This window comes from Simochromis diagramma, unplaced genomic scaffold, assembly GCF_900408965.1.
Source record: "Simochromis diagramma unplaced genomic scaffold, fSimDia1.1 OVJJ01000816.1, whole genome shotgun sequence".
Classification (NCBI taxonomy): Eukaryota; Metazoa; Chordata; class Actinopteri; order Cichliformes; family Cichlidae; genus Simochromis; species Simochromis diagramma.
The window spans coordinates 3,514,313-3,538,025 of record NW_024386908.1 but is presented as its reverse complement, the minus strand read 5'-3'; the positions used below and the strand labels follow the sequence as shown (position 1 = coordinate 3,538,025).

Sequence of the window (23,713 nt, the reverse complement as noted above, 5' to 3'; positions counted from 1 at the left end):
AAGTGCCACAGGAGCACTGTGAGGGAGTGCAAAAACTTTACATATACAACTACAGAAAATCAAAATGAAGTTAAAGAAGAAAGGACATTGTGCAAGAGAGTTGTGCAATTAATAAATAATATGAATGCAATAAGCTAGAAAGGTTTTGGGGTTTTTTTTGGTTTTTAAAAATCAAACTTTTATGCAGTAATCAACAGTGATCAATAAAGTGGTTCTGCAGGGTAGGGGGGTTACATACTTGCCTAAAAAGTGAAAGCTGATGTGTTGTGTTTTGTTTGTTTGTTTTTCTAGTAAAACCTTAAAAAAAAACAAAAGAGTTCAGGTTGAAATTAATCACAACAAAATAAAACACACTGGCACATTTGGATTCTTCACTCACACTGACTGTGTCTCCTTTCCAGGTGTGAAAACCTTTCTGAGCCACAACTACTACGAGGGCACCGTCTCTTTCCTCCCCGCCGAGGACGACGTGGGGAATCCGAGGGACAAGCTGCAGTGTCGATCCGGGTAAATAAAAAGCTATCGCTTTATTTCGGGTTTTCAGGAAAGTTTCATCCTTTTCCAAAAAGTGCCATCACTGTGTAACTCGACAACTTATTGTAGCGTAAAATGTGACATGACCGAGCTACAAAAGGCTTTAGACTTATAAGCCGAGCCGGGACCGAATGCATTCCTATCAAATGCATCATTTAGGCTTGTTAAAGTTTGGAATGTCAGCAGGGAGACTGATGTTTTAATCAAAGTCTCGCTGATATTTCAGGTGCAGCATCTGTCAGCACAACCGCTCATCAAAAGACACGCACAGCGACGTGTCGGAGGAGAAGGAAAAGCCAGGCAAAGGTACGGGTTCGGGTTTATTACTAGAAATGTACCGCCTTAATCACACAGGAAAAAGTGCATTTCTCATTTCTCTACCTCGTTATCTGCTTGTTTGTCTAGTTTGAAACCATTGCCAGGCTTCTGATACATGTGAAAATGAGTATTTTTACAGGCTGTAGTTTTAAGAATAGAGACAGGAGAAGAAGGGGGGAAAGAAGAGAGGAGACAATCCCACGCTGGCTGTCTTTTCCCTTGAAGTCGTACACATAAAACAGGGGAAGATTTGCATTTTTCTCTCTTTTTCTGCGAAAGATTAAGTACCTGAGGTGGACTGAGTGTAAATAACCGCATCATCTTCTCCCTCGCAACATTTCGCTCCTGGGTTTTCTGTTGGGTTGATTTTTTTTTTCTTCTCCTTTTTCTTCTTCCTCTTTCTCTCCCGCAGCACGGCAAAATTCTTGATGAGATTCTTGATGAGTTATTGATGAGAAAACGTAAAGTGATTTTTAGTGACAGTGCATAGCTCCCCTGTTATGCCCCCTGGAGCCGCCTTCTTTTTTTCTTTTTTTCTTTCCTTTTTAATCTATTGATTTACCGAATCTCCAGCAACCAGCCCTCGCGCCTACTTTGCGAGGTTACATGTTCCCAGTCGGACTCTTTCTGTCTGCACAGGACCGAGGACGACAGCCACCTCCTGCTCTCCCTCTGACCATTTGCACACATACACACACACTTTATTACCCCCAACCCTCTCAAAACCGCGACACCGCAGCAGAAGCCCTCTGGAGCCAGATGAAATACTGACTCCTGTGTTAGTGTGTGTTAGTGTGTGTTAGTGTGTACTCTGAGCTGCAGATGATCTGTGCGTGTGTGTGTTCTCTAATTAGTGCCAGGATGTTAAATTCAGCAGTATCTTCTCTTGGCTATTTGGCACTCGGGGCTCCTCTGGAGTGTTTGTGTTTATATTTTTTTATTTTTCGCCTGTTTTAAATATAAAAGCAAGCGCAACCTGTTTGTGTATCTGTGCAGGCCGTGTGACCAGTTTCCACTAATCAGAACAAAATTTGGCTCTGCCAGCACTGACGGGGCTTTTGCCTCACGCCACTGCTGCTGTTTGTTTTGTGCTTTTTTTTTTTTCTTCTTCCTGTCTTCTTCTCTGGTGAGGGAAATCTCAGACAACTGCTAAATCAATGAGGCACGACACACTCCCTCACTGCAAATGAGCCAGCCTCTCCTGCAAAAGCAAACACTCCTTTGGAAACATTCTCCAAACGCAGAGCCTACAGTCCACCGTTGGATGTCTTGTTGTTGTTCTTTAACTTTTACATCACTGCTTTCCAATTAGAATACTGTTGTTTTAAAGTAGCCTCGGTGGGCTTGTTATCATTGGTTCGCGTTATCACCTCTGTAAGTTTGCTTTTGCAACGTGTGTGTGTGTGTCTGTGTGTGTTGGGGGGGTGGGTAATGAATCGTTTTGCTTTCCGAGATCACATAATTTTCCCTCTGAGGTGCTCGCGGAGCAGTCAGATGCTAATTTGGATGTCTGTGATCACTTTTTTCCAGCTTGCTGCAGCGACTATCACCCTGGTGACAGACACTGGCGGTCCCGTGGGTGATAGCACTGTGTCTTTGATACGCCATCGCACAAGTAAACAGCCACTAATCTCGGAGGAACAGAGTGGTGATTTGTGAAGTGCAACCATCGCGTCTGTCATTCGCGGTACGGGAGGCCACGCGTGCCATTTAATCATAACGAGCAAACTCGCGGTTAACCCATCAGCCTTCCACCTTTGTACGACTTCCTCTTTCTTTTGTTGACCCTTACCTCGTCGTGCTTAATTGCGTTTCGTAGCGGAAGACTCGCAGCCTTGGTAGATTGGTGTCGGCGGGGAAGTTTCTATCTTGGCTCAGTCAGCGGGGTAGCTGCGCTGAGAACGGCTGCCAAGACATCTGGATCTTAATGGACCCTCATCAGCATCACTATTGCTCTGTGACAAGCTTGGAGCTTAACCCCAGGACTCATAAAGACTTAGCAAAATGCAGAAAATATTTCAAACCCACATATCTGATGGTGCACAGATTATTCATTTCAGCTTGATAATGGACCCTCCTGGACGAGCCAAACATCAGGCTCAATGAGGGTTCTTTCCATCTCTTATCTCAGTTGTACAAGTACATAGCTTGAGGTTTTCAGAATTCTCCAAAACGAAATAAAATGTGGCGTTTTTTGCAAATGTGGCAGAGCTGCAGCCGAATTGCAGGTAAAGTTCCAGTGAACTTAAAATCTCTTCAGCTCAAGGTTTGTTCGTTTAAGAGTCTCAATGTCACACGGAGGAGTTTGAATATTGCAGAGACAGCAGAAGAAGTTAAGCAAAAGCACAAATGGACAAAAGCAAACTGATAACCTCACACTTTTAAAAGATTACCTTCGACCGCTTGAGGCGGGGTTGTGAAAAAAGTCTTTTTTTTTTTTTTTCTCATTCACCACCGCTTGATTTTTTTAGTTTTTTGCTGCTAACTCACCATTTCCCTCCATCAACATGACACATTTAATTCCAAGTGGAGTGCACTTAAATAAAAGTGAGTGTGGTTATTTGGAGCATACAGCACCGGCAGCTTGGAGCTCTGTAGTGTGGTTCAGCAGTGCAATGGATTACTACACATTTGGCAACCTAATATGGAATACTGGAAACCAAGTCAAGTTTTTAAAGGTTTTAAGGAGAAAGATGCTGACATCCAGCAATCAAAAGTTAGAAATGTGCAACTGAATGAAACTCGCTGAACTCACTGTTGACCTTGGTAGCAAAGATTCTTTTCAAACACAACAAATGCCAGCTTCCTAGTGTGTAAACCTATTTGATGTCCAGTTGCGCTTGTGTGGAAATGGAGCAGGTGTGTCAGGTGAGGAGCTGGAGAGGAGAAGTGGCCCATCTCCTGCACGCTCTACCAAAGTAATTCCAGGAGTAATTCTGGAAATTTGGAATTTGGACGAATTTATGCTTAGGCGTCCAAACTTCATTGGAGAAGACTGCCATGCGTAAAGTTCACGTAACTCTGAGTTAAAGGCAATATATCTCTCTGCAGCATTGATATGAAACTGAACTCTTCTGCAAAGGTGTGTTTAAAGTGAAAAGTACTGTTTGGGTTGCGTGCCTCTTATGATCACAAAAGGGTAATTATGGTTGCTTTGCATTACAGGTAATGCAAATCAACAGTAATCGCACAATTTAATAGTGTTTACATGTAAGTTTACTTTGCAAGTGTCACAGAACAATTTGCAGCTTAAGCTGTTTTGTGCCCACAGTTTTGCAATCAGACTGCATGTAACACCTAACACACTTATATATAACGCATGCATCAACTGTACCCTTTGATTTCTTAACTGCACAAGTTTAAGCTGGAAAGCACCATATTTGCTGACTTCCAAGTTGGCTTGCAAACTGCAACCATAAACTGTATAGGTGCACTTCGCAGACGCACATATCTTTTAGTCAGCGCTGAGCAACAGACTGCTGAAACAGTTTTATCTTCTGTTGACACACGTGACGGTCAAAGTGGCTACACCCAAACTAAATCCAAACAGGTGGGTCATTTAAAAAAAAAAATACACTGCCTTAAAGATGTTAAGAAGGGGAAAAGTGTATGTAAACGGGCTGCAAAGACGTTCTTTTTATAGCTAAAGTCGTGCACTTTAACATCAGTCTGTGTGGATTGACTCACCTTTGGAGCCAGCCTCAAGTGGCCATCAGAGGAACTGCAGCTTGAGGAGTAACATCTGTGTATGAATGACTTCACCTCATCTAGTCTGTTCTTACTTGTAAACCTAAATGCATTGATGTTGGTTTCAGATGACAGCAGTGACTGGAATGAGATCCATGGAAAGTTTATTGCCATTAACGCAGCCAACATGAGCTGCGCTTGTCCTCGAAGTCCAAAAGGCCTGTCACCCTTCGCCCACCTCGCTGACGGCAATGCAGACCTGATCCTGGTGAGGAACTGCTCCCGCCTGGACTTCTTCAAACACCTTCTTCGACACACCAACAAAGACGATCAGGTAGGCGTACGCAGCTGCGCTGTGTGCAATCAAATCTCAATGCACTTGCTATTACCTAATAGCCATGCAGCAGTTAAGATGCTTTTCCCCTAATATGCCTAAACTGTCGATAAATGTAAAGCGCGGGGCATGCTGTGCGTAATCTTACTGAATGGAAAAGACTGCAATTCGGATCCGGCAGGGATAACAGAAGGAATCTTCAGATAACGGTGAAGCAGTCCTCTGTCAATCATCGTGTTAAACACTACGCACAGCATCGAGTTCAACATGATGACTTTCCAGTCTGTGCACAGATGGATTGAGTGTGTTGAGCCTGTAATCGAGTAAGCAGAAGGAAGAGTTTGCCCACTTGCTGTGCTAGCACCTCCCTTTGCTGACTCTGCTCAATTTCTCAACTCTGGTTCACTTTAGTTCAAATGCCTTAGCCCTTATGCCTTCCCACGTATCATAAATAACCTCCACCCTAGTCCAGAGAGGCACCGGTAATCGCTGCATCAGGGATACACTGTATGGGAGAGCAGGCTCATACTAGACTAATGCCCTCACAGGATAGTACAAGTATTACCAGGGGTAGTCTAGTGATTAGTAATTATTACCTCAGGAAGGACCACAGGAAGTTTATCCCATTCAGAGGGATCTCAAGTAATTTTATCTGCACCGGCTGCCTTGGTAAAAGTGTGAATTTCCAGTGTTTTTAGCCCAAGCCGGCATCGTGAGGCGATTTCTAAATGTCAGATTTTCCTTTTCAGTTGTGCCCTGATATTTAAATCACAAAGGTAAAATATTACCTGTGATGTGGTTTGATTCGACGATTTGATAGATTTCCAGTTTTAAAGTTGACATTATACAGCGGCACAGAAAGGCAAACATGATAAAGTAAAGAAAATGGTATTCAGAGCAGAGCGCAGAGGCGGGTGCTGTTACAGTGAAATTATCAAGCAAAGGGAAAGATTTTGCTGCTCCGAGTGACACGGAGCGTGTCTCCAGTCCCAATTAAATATTTTAGCATCTAGATGACTCAGAGAAATGTGCATGCACAACATAAAATTACCAGCCTTCACTGGCAATGCTGCTGAATGTAGGAATTAAAATGACTTTGACTGCTGAGGATTTCCCCTGAATGCTATAATCCAAACGCTGAGAGTCAAAAGCAAGATATTAGCAATGGGACACAGTTTGGTTCTGTTTATCTATTACCTCCGATTTGTCTGGGTCTAATTAGCAAACGGTAGCGCGATGCTCGATTGTCCCAATTTCCCAAATGGAGAAGTCGCTCTTTGTTTCTGTTTTCAACAACAAACAATGTAACTAATGAATATTTATTTGTCAATCAGCAACTTTTCCAAACAATCAGCAACTATCAATTATAATCAAATACCACTATTACCAAGAGTACCACAGTGTCTTAATTTAAAAAAATAATTATCATTTAAAAACATTGAATATATGGTAGTAATAAGATTGCCATTATTATTCCATGAGCTGGGGAATTCAGTTTGAATGACTGTGCAACTAATGCCGCTCCATTTTTATTCACGGATCATTGAATCACCTTTACAAAGTAAAGGTACAAAACAAACAGAATTTTCACTTGGTTTTAATTATTAATGAAATGATACATGATGTTTATTTAGCAGTTTTCAACATTTCCCTCCCTTTTAATGTTTGCAAATCAAGCAACTGGTTTGTTTTACATGATTACACAGAACGTTTTAAATTCTGTGTTTAATGATAACTCGAACTAAATTCGAGTGTGTTGCATACGGGCAACACACATTGAATGGCACATAAGGGAAATTTTAAAAACACAGAGACATTAATAACTGCTCTGTGTGTGTGTGTGATGGAGTTTGCACATTTTTTCTGGGGGGTTAGTTTGTTTGCCCGTCTGTTAAGGAGGTACGGGTACATACAGGTCCATATATATATACACACACACACACGCTACGATCATCATAGTAAGTAGATGTTGACATAGAAGTATGTTTCAGAGAGCATGTTAGCCCTGGCTATTTGAGCTTGATAAGCTAGCATTGCTGTTTAAAGCTTGTTTTATATTACACACTCACTTGTCACAGCTGTGTAAGGAAAAGAAAAGAAGTCTCGTTAACCACCGTCCAGGAATCGCAGATGTCTGAATGTGATAATGGCAACGAAAAATGATGACATGCTGCATCTCTAGGCTGTCTTTGCCGCTTTACTTGCGGCACAGAACAGGAGACGAGTATGAGTAGGGTGATCGGGACTTTGCGTCAGAGTTCAGCTAATATCAGCATCACTGTCCAGCCAAGCAGAGAGAAACAAGGAGTGAGAAGCCACTAAGCGTATTCATGGCCTTGTCAGAAAGCCTTTTAGGCAGACCATCCAGCATGAATGCAAAGCGGCTGCAGTCATAAAGCGGGTCTGATGTGAAATAAATGGCTTTCACTCCACTTTCAGGATGAGAGAGGGTCAGAAAGAGAGGGGAGGAAGGTACGGAAAGAAAGCAAGACAAAACAGAGAGGAGTTTAGAGAGAAAGTGGCACCCTGTGAAGTTTAAGAAAATAGGTTCAGCTCTGTCCGTGCGCTTTCTGCAACACTGACGGAGATGAAAGGGGATTTTTGACAAAATAATTTCTTTTCATCTTTCTTTTCTCTTTTCCTTCACTCCTCCAGCGTTCACACAGTTTTCATGCACTTGCATGTTATCTGACCCGCATCTCTCCCTTTTGCCTGTTTACATCTGTCACTGGAAAAAGAAGGAAAAACAGCCACATGTTGATATAAGGATGTTCCGTAAGAAGACAGTAGGAAAAATACAATATTTACTCTACACAAGGAGCCTGTAAACTAAATTTAAGTGCAATTTTTCAGGAAAATGGGATTCTCTGATCACTGGATGGGGATGTGGCTCAGGTGGTAGAATAATAATAATGTATACTTTATTGATCCCTGTGGGGAAATTCCTCCCTGCATTTAACCCATTCACTCAGTGAAGCAGTGGGCAGCAATTGGGCGCCGGGGAGCAGTGTGTAGGGACGGTATCTTGCTCAGGGTAGCCGTTCAGTGGATTTGAACCCCCGATCTTCCAATCATGGGGCCACCACTCTACCTACTGAGCTATCCCTGCCCTGAATGGGGCACCTACCAATCAGAATGTCAGTGGTTTGATCCCCAGCTCCTCCAGTATGCATGTTGAACTAGATGGTGAACTCCAAGTTTCTCCTGATGGATCCATCAGTTTGAGAAATCTTCAGGAAACAAGAGGTCTTGGTTTGGGGCAGTGTAGACGGAGATCAACGAGGACCTTGACAAAGTCATGGGACCCGTCTGCGTTCCCACTACCACACTTGCCCAGGTTCCTGCAGTGATGGGCACCTGCTGGGCTTTGAAAGATCGCAGGGGTATTTTAGAAAAGTGAAACAGCATAAAGGGCCTTTCATGGGTTTTTATACAGAAACGAATCCTGTTTCTCATTCGCAGGTCGTAAGGTCAGTGTACAATCCACTGTTTTGTCTGCACTTGATTACGGTGATATTGTTTGTATGCATACTTCTTATCCACCTGGAAGCCTCGATTCTGTGTGTCACGGTCCATCACGATTTATTACAGGCGATTCTTTTCTTACTCGCTGTGGCATCGTGTATGAAAAAGTGCTGCAAAGACTGCCTGCTTGCCTCTGCTCCTTAATCAAATTTAAAGACGGTGCTTAGAATATCGGGTCACAGGACACTTTAACTTGAGCTGTGCGTGTTATTCATGCCGAACTTGACAAAACTGGATTTAAATACTTCGCTATAATTGAGGAAAACAAAGCAGTCTCTGGGATATTTCAACGTTGTTCTTGATTTGTGATCACTCATAAAGTGCAGTTTTGATATATAGCTGGAAAAAGAGATCAGTGAGCACTGTTCAAATAAAGGATTTAATAATAATGACAATGATAATGTACAAAACAACAGCGGCATTGTTTCCTAGGGTTTGTGTTGCATATGAATGGTTTGTACATTTGCACAGCAAATGGAAATGAAGAATGACAGGGAGCGTGTGTCTTATAGTACACATAAAGAAATGAGCAGGCGGGGGGGGAAAAATGACAGCAAAACACAAATCTAACAGTCAGTGAAGTGCAAACGGCTTCCTGTATGACTGGGGAAATATGGTGCACAAAATGAGGTCATGCAGAGGTCAGAAGATGCACAAGAACCTGCAATGTGACTACACTGTCCAAAACATGAACTAGTTGTCGTTATTTTGAGCAAACTGAGATTAAAACGACGATCATACGCGTGATTGGCACATCCATAATATTATAACAGCACCTGAGCTGCAGTGAATGTGGGGGAAAAGTGTGGATGCCCCACATGTGCAAGGTCTCTACAACCTCTTTGAACGACCAGGCTAATGTGTCATAAGCATTTCTTTGTCTGTTTAGTGTTCTGTTAATGAATGTTGAATACATTTTGATCACTGTAGACAGGAGTTATGATGTACTGTAACAGTGAGAACAGTGTTTAACAGTTGTTATGGTTACAGATGGTTGTGTAGTAAAACAGCTTAAGATTGTTCATGCCATTGTTTTTTAACTTCCAATAAAATGTCAGTAAATCATTATGGCTATAATGTTGTCATGTGTTAGGAAAAACGGGACATGTGATAGTAGATGTGCTTGCTCTGTGAAACTTTAATAATAATAATAATAATAATAATAATAATAATAATAATAATAATAGTAATACATATTATTTGAGGGCGCCTTTCAAAAACCTAAGGTCACCTTACAAAAGAACAAAATTAATAAAAGGTGCAACAGTCATAAAATACATAAAATAAGTTAAAATTGCAAAACAGAACTTGACAACAGATAAAATGAGCACTAAAGCGAATAAGCCAGTTTGAACAGATGTTTTGAGCTGTGACTTAAATGCAGGAAGAGAGTTTATATTTCTTATTGCTGGAGGAAGAGATTTCCAGAGCCAAGGAGCAGAGCGACTGAAGGCTCCGTTCCCCATAATCAAGGGTTAATCATTCATTTATTGTTGTTAGACAAGCATTTATACATTATATACTGAGCTGTAGTTCAAAATTTTGGTGGAGACACTTATTATGAGGAAATTCTAATTAGAAATTCTTTTCTAAAATGCTGTTTTCCATCCTCACTGTTCAGTACGTCTTATTTCCTTGTGACTCTGAATGAAGAAACGTTGATTTAGTCGAGCACTAAAACAAAGATGAGCTCTTGTGTCGGCTCTCAAGCTGCTCACTTTGAAACCTTTTCAGGTGATCCGGGAGCATAACATCTGCAGCATCTGTGAGAACATCTGTTCCTTTATCCATCTTATCTGTCCGTCTTCTCCCCTTTCATCATTTCTCATGTGTCTCTGCCTTTCTCCCCCAGTTTGACCACCCTTTTGTAGAGGTCCACCGGGTGAGGAAGTTTCGCTTCCAGCCAGAGCGCCACATACTGGTTTCACTGGAAGACCTGAGCGAGCCTGCAACAAAGACTGGCTACAGCACTCCCCTTGGCAGCTGGAGCTGCGATGGGGAGATCCTGCCTGAGGTTGCCATTCAAGTCAGGTAAATGACAACAGAATCATGTGTGACTGCACAGACAATCGTGCGACGTACGCTACGAGGCATCATAAGAGATTCAACCAAGGTCTGACTTGTAGAAATACTGCATTTGGCTCAGGTGAGGAATGATGTCATCCAGGTGATGGTAGTCTTAATCTCAGACTCTCAGGGCAGCGTTATAGGTGGCACCTATAATGTTGACACCCCTTCCGAGACTCAAATGATTACAAGGTGGGTCATTAACTCTGAGGACCACCTCCAAGCGGAAAATCCCACTAGGGGTTAAATACCTGGGAATATCCGGACCAAAGAAACCTCTGTGGTAAGAGGTTAAACCCCAGAAGGAAGACTTTCAGTACAGTTACATGGTCTACTTAGATGCACATTTGCATACTCGTATAAGATCCTCTGGGTGATTTATAGAAACATTTGGTGACTGCAGTGAACATGTGAAATTGCCTGGAATAGACTAAGGTGTTTAAAAAAAAAAAAAATGAAAAAAGAAAAGAAATCTCTCAAACTTGGGGAAACAAACACTGGAAAAACAATAAAATGCATTTTTATTTATAAGTTGTGATGAATGTTTTGCTCATATATTAGACATTTTAATGCTTTTAAACTCTACTTTGCCTGGTAAAGAGGAGCAAACCTCGATAACTTCTTTTTACCGTCTTATGAAGCTTGTCACTAAAAATGAACTCTGTGCGGCGGAGCGGTAAAGACGGGCCTGGATCACTCGGCATAGATGACGACTGGCAAATGGTTCTGAATTGAAGCACATAATATTGTAGGAGCAGTATAATGGATGAAGTATTGAAATACGTGCAGGGCTCATACCTATTGCATCATCATGGCTGGATATTTGTGGTAAAGACTTTCCTTTTGGGTATTAAGCTGTAATCTTGGCTTAAATTGCCCCAAATGTTCCTGAGTATTATGTCTTAAAGCGTAAGTAGAAACAGATTATGTTCTGTATGCCTGACAACTCTGTATTCACAGTGCACTGAAGTAAAACTCAGATGTACAACTTTTAGCCGCTGCTTTGATCTAAACTGAAATCGTAGAAAAAAGCCTGTGGACTCGGGTGACCGTGACTTTGCCTTTTCGCCTTGGTCGTTTATGGCTTTGAAACACCTAAAGGTACTGGGTAGATGGCTGTGAAAAGCTGTTCAGACATGCATGTTCCTTGATCCCAATGACTTCGGTGAATCCTGGATTTTTAGCCATTAAAGATCGAGACATTCAGATCAGCCTTAGATAACTGTTTTTAGTGAGAATTGTTAAACATTAGCATGGTTACATGCCAGAACAGGTCAGCAGACTGATGACCAGAGACCTAGAAGTGTCTAACAGTGCAAGCAAAGAATACCTTTGACTGGCATATTAGAGGGTGGGCAATATACAAAAGGTTTACCTAACTAACGAGATCCTGAAATGTCCTCTAAAGAGCAGCTGCCGCTGACAAAGTGATGACTGCTTAAGTGGACTGAGTTTTAGGATGGTGAACATGGACCTTAGGTTCTAGTCACACAGGCATGGAGACCAGTTGGCAACCATCAGTCGGGAGAGTTTTCCTCAACTGTTTGCAAGTGGTTTCTGGAGTTAGCTGCAGTCACTTTAGTTAACATGGAAGATACCAAACTACTCGACAAGTAGAAAACTGGTTGGGGGAATGCACATTTTTACCTAGTTAGCGGAGATTGCCAGGGACTTACCAACTGGGCTCCAGGCTTAAGTCAGCGGCCCCCAACCTTTTTTTGCGCCACAATATTTTCACGAGCTGGCCTTTAAGGAGTTGCGGATAAATACAACAAAATAAAACCAGTACCGGTACCAAAACAAAGAAAATGTATTCATAGCACAAGGGAAAAGACCCAGGGAAACTGAGTTAACGATAAAAACGATCAAAAATAACGAAAAAACCCTGAAAACCATCAATTTCACACCTGAGCCTCAACTCTCGTGACCCGGTACCAAACGACTCGCGGACCAGTATCGGTCCATGGCCCGCTGGCCTAAGTGACCGAGGCCTTATTAGGCTGATAACATGTTCGCATGGCAATGCTAGCTTGGCTACAAGCTATCCAAACTTTTAATATCTGTCAGTGACCCATCTAGGGTTAGAGGTACAGGCAAAAGGAAGGGTTTTTAGCAAAGAAACTATAATGCCCAAATCTACAGTTTTACTATTTGGCTAAAAACGAAAGAGGATTCGAGTGGTCTGCTAGATGTTTAGGAGTTATATGAGAAAACTTGAATTTGGAAAGAAAAAGCAGGAAAAAACATGTAGAGGATTTAAAGATCTAACAACGACAATACTCTGTGTGTAGCTAAATTGTCAATATAAAAGAAGGGCTGGTGATAAAGATGTCCTCCTGTGTGGCGAGACAGAAGCGAGAGCAGCAGTGCCATTAGCACCACTAGTGTCCAATAGTTTCTGGTCAGGAGAGTCTTTCACTGTTCCCCGCTGTACAATCTTGGCAACTCAATGGAATTAGCCCCCCTCATTATTCTGGCCCTGTCCACACTTCAGCTTTCCCCGCTATCAGATCTCTATACAGCCGGCGTGGCACCGCTTGACGCATCATTTATTTCATGCTCCATTGTACTTTGCCAATGATGCATGGCGCTGTAATGTTGCTAATTTAACGGCCCTCCCCATGTTAAAAGGCTACTCCCCTTTAATTAAAGCAGAAGTCCGTCCTTTTATTGCCTCTTCCTCGCCACTAATCGTTCTTGGAGTGAGCCAGCCAGAGTGCTGCTTGGATAATAAATGGCAATAGCCCGGGTGCGACGGAAGGAAAGTTGGAGGGGGAAAAAAAAAAAAAGAGTGCCATGTAGGAAGTACATCTTTAGCAAAAGTTAAACTTAAAAGACAAATACTTACAAACAAGCTAGGGTACCTTTTTATGTAATTACAACCTGAAGATGCCTCTGCTTGATTTTGTGTTTTCATTTCATGTATAAATAGAATCTAGAGATAAACCATTATATTAACTGCTGCTTACGCCTCCAAGAAAACAGCAGGTGTTCTGACATAAATATAGGTATCATTTAGGAGAAAAAGGCACAGGTAGTAATTAAGACTGTACAACACACCGGCCATTTTACAGCTTTTTTTCTGTGCATATACTCCATCTGTTATAGGCGGCACTTTAAAGGTTTCTGCGTGTCAGACTGTCTCTTTCAAGTTTGCGTGTCGAGTCCTAACACAGGGGTGCCGTTCCGTTGCTTCTGCGGCCACATGGGCAGTAAAGTCTCACAGAAAAGAACATAGTCATTAAGTTGATGGTTTGTTATTCAGGCTAAATGGTGCATTTTGTGTGTGTCTTTATCTCTGCAGTGTCCAGTGCCAGTTGATCAGGCTGTTTGCCCGTGGTATTGAGGAACAGCAGCAGCAGCAGTGTGTGTCGGACGACCCGTGTACCCTCAGTGCCTTGGAGCCAACCACAGACTAGTCAGTGGATTGAGAGCTGAAGAGGACATTTAGCCGTTCAAAAACAACTTAGTTGAACTTGGCAAAGTTTCCTGGAAAAACACATTCGTCATATCAGTTTAAATCCTAAATGCTGATGTCTCCTTGCCTCCTATCCATGCAAAAAAAAAAAAAAAAGGGGGAATGAAATTTAACCCTGGAGAACCCATGGGGTCAAATTTGACCCCATGGGTTCTCCAGGGTTAAAGGTGTTATTTGAAAAATGCAAAGCTAAAAAGCACTTAAGCATCCCATTAAGAGGATGGAACATTTAAATCCAAGGAAAAGTTTCATCACATGTTTTCAGTTCAACTAGTCATTTCCCCTTTGACATTTGGGGCTTTTCAGGTACAAAATTGCCTCATAGAGCTTGAAGTAAGCAGAGATATGATGTACCTACTGCTGCCACATTGAAACCCAAAATGTCAGGTTTTGTATTTGTACTTTTTGGGAAATTAAGATGTCTAAGCTCAAAGGATCTGAAGCAGGGGAGTCCACACAGACACACGCACAAACAGATGAAACTGGACTTAACTATCCCAGAAGGTCTTTACCCTGCCATGAAGGAGAATATAAATGGGATTTCTCCCTACACAGCATGGACAGAGAGCCAAGGAGATGCAGCTCTGTAAGAAGGATGAAGAATAATCCCTGTGAAGTACATTGATAAACTGAAAAGAGTAGAGAAAAAAGTAGCAAGGCTAAAAGGAAAAAACAAATCTCTCCTTTTAGGGGGAAAAGGGGGAAAAAATCATTTCATCTGTGACCCAGGTGGAAGCAGATATGAGCCAGGGGCACTAATGAAAAGGACTGAGTACCCTGCTAATACACTAACAGGACCCCGGTGACTGCTGGGTGATAAGGCAAAGTGGTTGCTAAGTGATTTGGTGTGTCTGAGCACCGCTGCGCTGCACCTGTGGCTCTGAGTTCTGCTCGTCTCTGGCTAAACTACCAACAGTTTAATCATCACCTGGGATTAGCTAAAATTATCCATTGTTAACATCATTAGAGATAATGTATTGCTTTGCTTTGAAATTGGTCTTATTCAGCTTTTTCCTTTTTTTTTTCTTTTTTTTTGTTTGAGGTCAAGCTGGTCTTGATATCACAGGAGAACGGTCGCCAGCAAATAAGAAGAAGCTTTTATTTTTACAGTGATTATATAAAACTGTGTGTATGGTAATAATACATGAGGGTCCATGTATATGTGATTAAAGTAAAAGTGGGTTTTCTGCAGGTCCTTCGGGATTCGTGCGTGCGTGTGTGAAGATGCCAGTGATGATGATAATTTGGATTTTATTACTCAGGGGCTCATAGCTGCCATTTTTTCAGATGGTGTCTCACCATAGTTGAGATGCTTCAGATTTGTTGTTACTGAGGTTTTTGCAGACACATGATCACTAACAGTGGGATGTTTGTTTGTCCCCCATTTTGGATGTGTGACATTTATGGTTACAACATAGGGTCAAACGAATAAAGCCTTAGTCACACAGACCGGGAGATCAGTTAGTGACTCCCTGGAAACCACCAGTCACTAGGGAAGATATCCCTGACCAGCTGGACAAAACCTCCTTAGCAGTGCTTTGATAGGTAGAAGATATCGTTCACCGGTAATTTGCATGGATTATGCAAGTTTGCCAACTACTCTCCGAGCGGTAGTAAGGCCGTTAAAAGTATGATACGAACCGAAATTGAAGCTGTTGACCTTGTAAAGAAAATCTGCACTTAATTAAATGTGTTTGCTGTAGCACTGAGGCACTTTTACTATGAAGGCAAATATTTTGTTTCTGGTTTGCTTTGCACTTTTGCAAGTTGGTTGCCCTCTTTGCAACCAGTTACAAACTATAGCAACTATACGCTAAACTTTTTACTCAGAGATTGGTGGTTGTATCATGTCCAATATGGTAGACCACAGACAAATATGTGCAGGATGTCTTGTGAGAAATTTTTATAGATGACCAAACGCACAAATGTAACTAATGCAATAATCGGTACCTTTTTTTCTGTCAGACATCTTAAAACGCATGAACATTTTAGCTTTTAAAAAGCTTGATTTAACGTTATTTTTCATTAACGAGCATTAATTTTGTGTATGTAATGTTCATACAGTATAATTTCAGAAAGATAATATAAAACAAAATTAAATCCCTTTTTAATTTTGTGATGGGAATCTAAAAAGGTAACAAGCCATGGAAGTTAAATCCAAGTTAAACTTTTTAAACCTTTTATTTACATTTTTCCACCAATGCCTTTCCTGGTGTTTGGTGCAATTTCTGTGCGCTTACAATGGTATTTTGATTAACTGTCATATCCAGAGTCAAAGGTTAACGCTCGCTATCTTTTCAGATTATCAATCTGATGCTAAATGAATTAGCTCGCCATCTTAGCTGCTGTTGTCACGTAGAAACTTAAGCACTCTTTATGCAAAGAGAGAGTCAAGCGCAAGACTTTGAAACGGAGCAAAATCTTGTAAAACCATAAATGATGCTACTTTCCAACAGTTATAAAGTAGTTGATGTGAGAACAAGCGCTCTTTCATGTTGGCTCTATGCAGCTGGCTGCTCAAGTGCTCACAACTAAAAACAAAGAGATGGTAACGTCACACATTACTGGTTACTTGTTGGTTAAACTATTAAATGTAGTTTAAAAAAAAAAAAAAAGGTTTTTGCAACTTTGTCTGGGAATTTTATTGGGATAAAACCACCACTGTGCACTTACTGGGATATGTGCTATTGTATGTTATCACATTAGGGCTTCTTTCTATTGCCTTGCTTAGCTGCCTTCTTTTCATGGGTCCAGTTAGGTGACGGCTGTTTATCAGACTATTGCACTGTGTGCATTACTGTCTGCAGGCAATGAAACTGTTTTGTTTTTTTTAGTGGAACCCACTAGTGTATGATAAAGATGTAAACTAAATCAAAATATAAAGTTAATTTAATTTTGACTCTTCATACTTTAGTACACACTGTACACAAAACAAGCTGTGATGTAACTAGATATGTTTTATATAACTAAGAACTGCAATAAAGTTGTTTTGAAATCAGATTTTTGAACTCATGGTGCGTCTGATGCCAGTGGTGTTTTATTCCCTTCTTTTTCTACTTCTTAAAGACACACTCTCTCCCACGCATGCACACAAAGGTCAGCGGTCTCCTGATCTGGCTTTCTTACTCTCACTCTTTACCTGTCTCCCTGTATGAGTGGGATTTAATAGGGTGCTGTGATGTGAGTGAGATGTTTCATTAAAGAACATCAGACATCAAAGGTCTCTGCTGAGTTGGAGTGGTATTTCAAGCTGTGCTCATTCTGCCCACAGACTGGATCTTGTTTCTTTTTTGACACTGAGATAGGCAAGTATGGAAATCTAAATTTGGAAAGTAATGTCAGTTAAAATTTCTCACCCTGGGTATGAGTGCAAGTCTACAAATCAAACTTGTCTCAGGTAAAACGGGTTGTAGCAATAACATGTAATGGATTTATCCGTATTGGGCCCTAGTTTGCTGCTTTTTAAAACTATTCAGGCCGTGCACCGGCTGAATGTGCTACACCAAAGGTCGAAGGTGCTTGTGCCAATCAGCAGTTATTTTAATGGTGTGAAACAGCACAAAGTAAAGTAGATATTATATGGAATCTGGAGGGATATACAGTTTACTACTGTGCTTGCAAAGTACTCACAACAGTTAGATAAAGAAGCTATATTGGTGTGGCAGTGGCTGAGATATGAGATGTGACCTTTAGTTCCTTATATCTGTCAAGCTTTAAAGGCACCACTTCCCATGATACAAATTGTTATCGTCTTTGGTGAAACCCTCCATGACGAGTAAACAATGCTTTCAAATTCCATCATTGATTTTATAACGCCGACTCCAAACCCACTGACATTATCAGGGTTTTCTTCTTGTCGACCTAAAGCTCACACCAGGGCACAAAAAACAACTTTTGGCTAAAGTTTTAAAGTTAAATTAAAAAAGTTAAAAGTAAACACATCTTAATGGGATAAAGCCCCTTTTAAATTAAAGCTCTAATAATCAATTAACCCCTTCTAATTTGGTGATTACCAAAATGGAGCAACATGTACTGTGCAAAAGTTTCAAGCCACCCCTCATTTCTTTATACTTTACTTTGGAAAATGGGAAATAGGTGCAGCGATTTATAGGAACATGCAAAACACTATTTAAATGTAAAAAGAGTTTTTGCAATTCTAATAAGTCTGAAAGTCAATAATTGGTAAAAATGAACTTTATTCTTCAACACAGATAGACTTAGCTGTCTTAGGCTATCTTGTCATGTCTCTAAGTAGTCTTCAGGAATAGTTCTCTGGGCTTCTTGAAGGACATTCAAAGCTTCTTGTTTGGTTGTGCCCTGCCTTTTCATCTACCACACACCTTCAACCGGGACCATTTCTGATGAGGCTTCAGTGAACAGCAGATTGATTAAGTCAAGGTCCAGATGCATCTCGCATGTCCTTTGCTGCATTTTTCCCTTCTTCTTATGGCTTCTTATGACTTGCAGATACTGTTCATCTGCTCTAGATATTATTTTTGGGGGCCTAACACTTGTCACTTTTTTCCTCTGCTTGTCCAGTTTCCTCAAATTTTTTAAGACCACACTGCACCTGACACTGAAAAGACCCTGGCAAATGGCTAATAGGAATCACATCGTTGGTGCAGAGTAACCATTTTATGCCTGTCAACATGATTTGGCATTTTTCATAGATTCAAGCAAAGACAGTCAAACAAATGTGTTTTTGCGACAGGCTGCTAGTAATAACATCGCCTAAAGATACAATTTAAAACTGGTTCTTTGCAAAGTGTAGACGCAGCACTGGTTCATTCCTTGAGTTAGCTCCGTTTTTAATCCCTGAACAAGTGGCTTAGCAAAAATATTCCTCTGAAAATGGTCAGCTACAAGGACTGGATCAAAAATGTGTGCAAAAAGTAGCCAATGTCCAAAGAAAACTTTCAGGAAGCCTGGAGAAATATTGCTGAAGACTACTTTAAAATATGACTAGAAAGTCTTGTAAGGAAGCAAAATCTAAAGAAATGAAGGATTTATTTTTTTCTTACTGTCAGTAGGTGCCATTTCTGACAGTATCCCTTCTGAAACTGCACTCAAAATGACATAAAACAAACTGTCTAACTGAGAGGAAATTCATTTGACTGTGTTCAAGTGTTCAAAAATATTAGCTTATTAACTTTTTTTATACAATAAAAAAGTTACAAGTATGGTCCCTGAAGTTTTCACACTGTTATTCAAGTCCATGTAAATTTCCAGGGTTTGTGTGCAGGATTACATCCAAAACCTTGCTGATTTGTCACCAGGGAGCAGAAAGCCAGAGTGTAAAAGACTGCAGTGTGGTGTACTGCGGTGCAGTCTTGGCGGTACACCTTCCACATGGGAAAACTAAAAGGTCACCAGTGTTACTTGTTTCTTTCATCCATGAAATTTTAAAAGTTATCTCCTGCTAACACCTCTGCCAAAATGTTACTTTGCCAAGCTGCTCGTCTAAGCAGGTATTGTGGAATGTGACTATCTGACAGGCTGGCTTCAAAATGATTGTACATTACTCTAATACAAGAGCTAGCATGGCACTGAGACGAGACGGATTTTCCAGCCTGTCTTTTCCGCAGCGACAACCAAATTGTTTTCCCTCCTCCCATCTTTCTTCCCTCATTTTCTTGCTTTGCTACTTCCTTATTGATTTATTCTCTATCTGCTTGTCCGCAGCCCACCGTGAGCCACTCTCTCATTCCCGCATCCCACCTGAGACGCAAGGTGAGACAAAACAGCAGCATAAACACCCTCTCTGCCACACAACAAATGCACACGCACATAAAAAGGCAGTCGGCTCTCCTCAATTTTCAGCAGTGTCCTTACCCAAAGTGGCCCCCTAAAACACCTCCCCCAGTGCTCTCATTCACACTCTGTGCCTCTGTCACCTTCACACACACGTCCACGCCCACCCTTGCATCAACAAGTCTCCCCTTTTCTCCCTCCACATAAAGATTCACACTTATAGTGGGACAAAAGGGAACAGGAAAGCACATGCTTGCGTCTTTTCTTTCATCCCCTGCCTCGGGACACCTAAAAAGGATGCTTTGGGCCTACATCAAGACTATTCCCTTTAATCGAGCCCTTTTCAACCTATTTGTCCAAGTATGACAGATTTCTGCATCTTAAAACATATATAAATACTTTTTTTGCAACCTTTGTCTTTGTTTCTTATGCACACAACAGGAACATCCAGTGTGCCAATGCAAACTGTTATGTGATCAAGGGAAGCAGAAAAGGTGATGCGGTGGCAGGCAGTGCGACCTCCACTAAAGGTTCTGTCACAGTAATAAATACAGCATCAAAATCTTGATTAAAAAAAATCTTCTCACAGCAGGTCGTCTAACAAGAGACAAACAAAAGCGGAAATATTTGCTTGTGTGATAGCCTGAGGAGAATTAGGTGGGTGGTATGAAAGCGGCGTGAGTGAGAAAAAGAGTTAGAAGGACAGACGGAGCAGATACTGCAGGGGCGGTGGTCCAAAACAGCAGCAGCACCGTTCCCCACTTCTCTCTATATTGATTGGAATGAGCTCCCTGTGAGAGATCTAGATCAATGAGGCCATAACAGTCCATCTTCTCAGTCAGGAGCCACTACCGGCCTCTTATCTCTCACTCTGTGTCTCTGACCCACACACAAACATGCACACCGACACACAACCAGGCCTTTCCTTACACATTTCATCTCACCGATGCAGTCACCCACGTTAGAGGGTATACCTTTAAGCTGAAGACTACATTTTATTTCATTATTTAAAACAAATCTGTTTATGTGATAAAGGACACTTTGACAATTCCAATCCAATTTGACCTTTTTTACTCTACAAAAAAGGTAGGGAAGTAACATTTCATATTCAATACTTACCAATGCTTTATGGGTCATTTAAGTCAGCGGTCCCCAACCCCCGGGCCACGAACTGGTACCGGTCCGTGAGTCGTTTGGTACTGGGCCATAAGAGTTGAGGCTTGGGTGTGAACTTTATGGTTTTCAGGGTTTTTATTGTTACTTTTTTATCGTTAACTTGGTTTCCCTGGGTCTTTTCCCGTGTGTTATTAATAATTCTTCTTTTTTTGAGTACCGGTACTGGTTTTATTTTGTTGTATTTATCCACGACACCTTAAAGGCCGGTCTGTGAAAATATTGTCTGACATAAACCGGTCCGTGGCGCAAAAATGCCATTGGCATTAATCCACCTCCATCCTAACACTTCAGTTCATCAGGAATTAAATGCAGGTGAAGCAGATTACATAAGTGAGTGGTTATTACACAAACGTAACATCTGAAAAAAAGAACATAGTGAGTAATGGAGTGGAAAACTTCCCGCTGATTAAACAGCTGTGACGAGCAGCATACCATGATGGCTGGACTCATTCTTTGTTTTTCTTTTTTAGATCACTAATTTCTCGTGACTCTTTTGTATCTGCAATTTTAGCAGCGACAAGAAAAAGCTCAAAAAGTTCAGCTTATCTTTTATTAGCTATGCAGCAAGCCATTCGTCCTCATTATGTAAATTCTGAGTAAAAGCCAACACTCAAAGTGAGAGGTCCTTGAATCAGCATTATTACAGCAATTAACAAGGCCACACACCAAGCATCTTTTTAATCCTGCAAATTGTAATAATCCTCTCAAAGCAATGCCGTGATATGTAATTTACTCCACAATGCATTCCTTCTTTTGAGGAGAGGAAAAACTTTTTTTGAGGTTTTTTTTTTTTTAAGTGAGTTGAGTTTTCATTTGAACATGATGACAGTTTCCTGTATTTTGTAGTAACTACAGCATTTACACAGATGGAAATGATTCTGTTTCTTATTTAGGCTTTATCACAATCCTTGCTTTGTCTCTTGTCAGGCTATAATCATATAAAAAATGGATCATATTAAACATAACATGTCAAAAAAAGAAAAAAAAAACTGCCTCTACTACTTAACTGATAGAGAAAATTAAGCAATTGAAAACTAATGACACCCATTTCAACTGTCATTAAATAGCTGTTATCATGTTGTTATTACTCCCATAAATATCACCAGTACCCAGCTTCCTGTCTCATAAACATGTCAGTATGACAAAATATGATGAAAGGAAGACAAACCAACAAGAAAGCTGCTCCTGAGTCTGACTCTATTGCTGCTGTCAGTGTGTGACCTAACCACAGCTAATTGTTTTATAATGGAAAACATTGTCTGGGAACAGAAAAAATATTTTAAAAACTGGTAATTGCTCAAAAAGGTTAATTACGGTATTAGAAAAATAATCAGCGACAAAGTCTAATTGAAATAAACATGAAAGCAAAACATCTCATTCTAACACAGAGTTTCCTGTTAGTGCCAATAGACGGGTTGATTCTTCCTGCCATATACAGCAGCGGTCCCCAACCCACCAGCCACAGACTGGTACCGGTCCATGAGTCATTTGGTACTGGGCCGCGAGAGTTGAGGCTCGGGTGTGAAATTTATGGGTTTTAGGGTTTTTTAAACCTCAATTTTTTTTAAAAATATCGTTTTCCTTGGGTCTTTTCACGTGTGTTATTAATAAATCTAATTTTTTTTGGTACCGCTACTGGTTTTATTTTGTTGTATTTATCCGCGACACCTTAAAGGCTGGTCTGTGAAAATATTGTTGGACATAAACCGGCCCGTGGAGCAAAAAAGGTTGGGGACCGCTGACATGCAGTATATTTAGCTTCGGTCCTGCTGAATAGTAGTTTGGTCATTTTCACACAATAACTGATGTTATACATGATCAACATACAGAACTACATTTCTGGTAATAAAGGGTAAATTACTTTAAAAAGTTTCTAGGAGGCCCAGCCAGCACCCGAACAAAGGTCCACGTGAGGCTGGCTCTAAAAGCAAGCGCCCATGTAGAAATGTCCAGCTTTATGGCATTAAAGAAAGCAGATTTACAGCTTTGTACAAAGAACAGTTTTGCCCTTTGTGGATAGGATCCCCACGCTGCAGTATAAATTCACCGACAGTTATTGTATACAGTGTAGTATAGCTGAAGTGTTTATTAAAGAGCGCTCCCTATCTGTTTGGGGTAGAACAGCAAGCTCGATCTCTGTGTGGGTGCTTTGTTGTTAAGATTCCTCAGCTTGCAACAGTATTGTTAGAAATGCATTATCTAACCTACCTACCCTACCCTATCCTAAGATTCATTGCACAGTGGCAGTGGTGGATAACTTTTTCCAAAACTGGTGAACAGCTCAAGTGAAACAGCTGAGAAACAACATTAAGTACTGGGTTTTATCTCAACTAGTTATTTAGCGGTACATTTGTTAAAAAAAACTAAAAAAAACAAAGCCAGAATGACTGCAGGTGTCCATAAGTTGCGGTACTTCAGCATCTAGCTAGCCTTACAGAAGAAGAGCGAACATAAAACGAGTGACTTTTTTAAATATCAGGTCATTTTAAATTCGACATTTCTATCAGCTCAACAAACATCAGCAAACACACAAACTGATGGTGTGCAGTTTGTGGCACAGTGTGTTGCTAGCTGAAAGTCCAGCTGCTGTATTTGACAGGGAGAGAAAAGAAAGAGCGCTAACTTCAGAGAGAGATGGAGAAAGATAAGAAAGACAGGAAAGGAGAGGAAGAAGAGAGGTTAGATTTAAAGGTAAGTACTGCTCAGTGGTGTTTGATAAACTGGAAATTGAAAGCTTACATGTAAGCCCTCGTGTTTTTAAATCAAATATTGGGTCTGTATGTGACATTATGTTTTTTCATATTGTGAAACAAGCTGCAAGCTGAGGTAGACTCACTTTGTTA

General features: G+C 40.9%; 1 protein-coding gene across 1 annotated transcript in view; it reads left to right on the top strand.

The window, feature by feature from the left end:
• cerk (ceramide kinase) overlaps positions 1-15,665 on the top strand; it is a 44,547-nt gene extending 28,882 nt beyond the window's left edge. Inside the window, exons 9-13 of the mRNA XM_040035043.1 lie at positions 402-507; positions 761-840; positions 4,668-4,873; positions 10,251-10,429; positions 13,770-15,665. Coding sequence (XP_039890977.1) covers positions 402-507; positions 761-840; positions 4,668-4,873; positions 10,251-10,429; positions 13,770-13,884 — 686 coding nt within the window. The 3' untranslated portion in view covers positions 13,885-15,665. The remainder of the gene's footprint in view (positions 1-401; positions 508-760; positions 841-4,667; positions 4,874-10,250; positions 10,430-13,769) is intronic.
• The last annotated feature ends 8,048 nt before the right edge of the window (positions 15,666-23,713 follow it).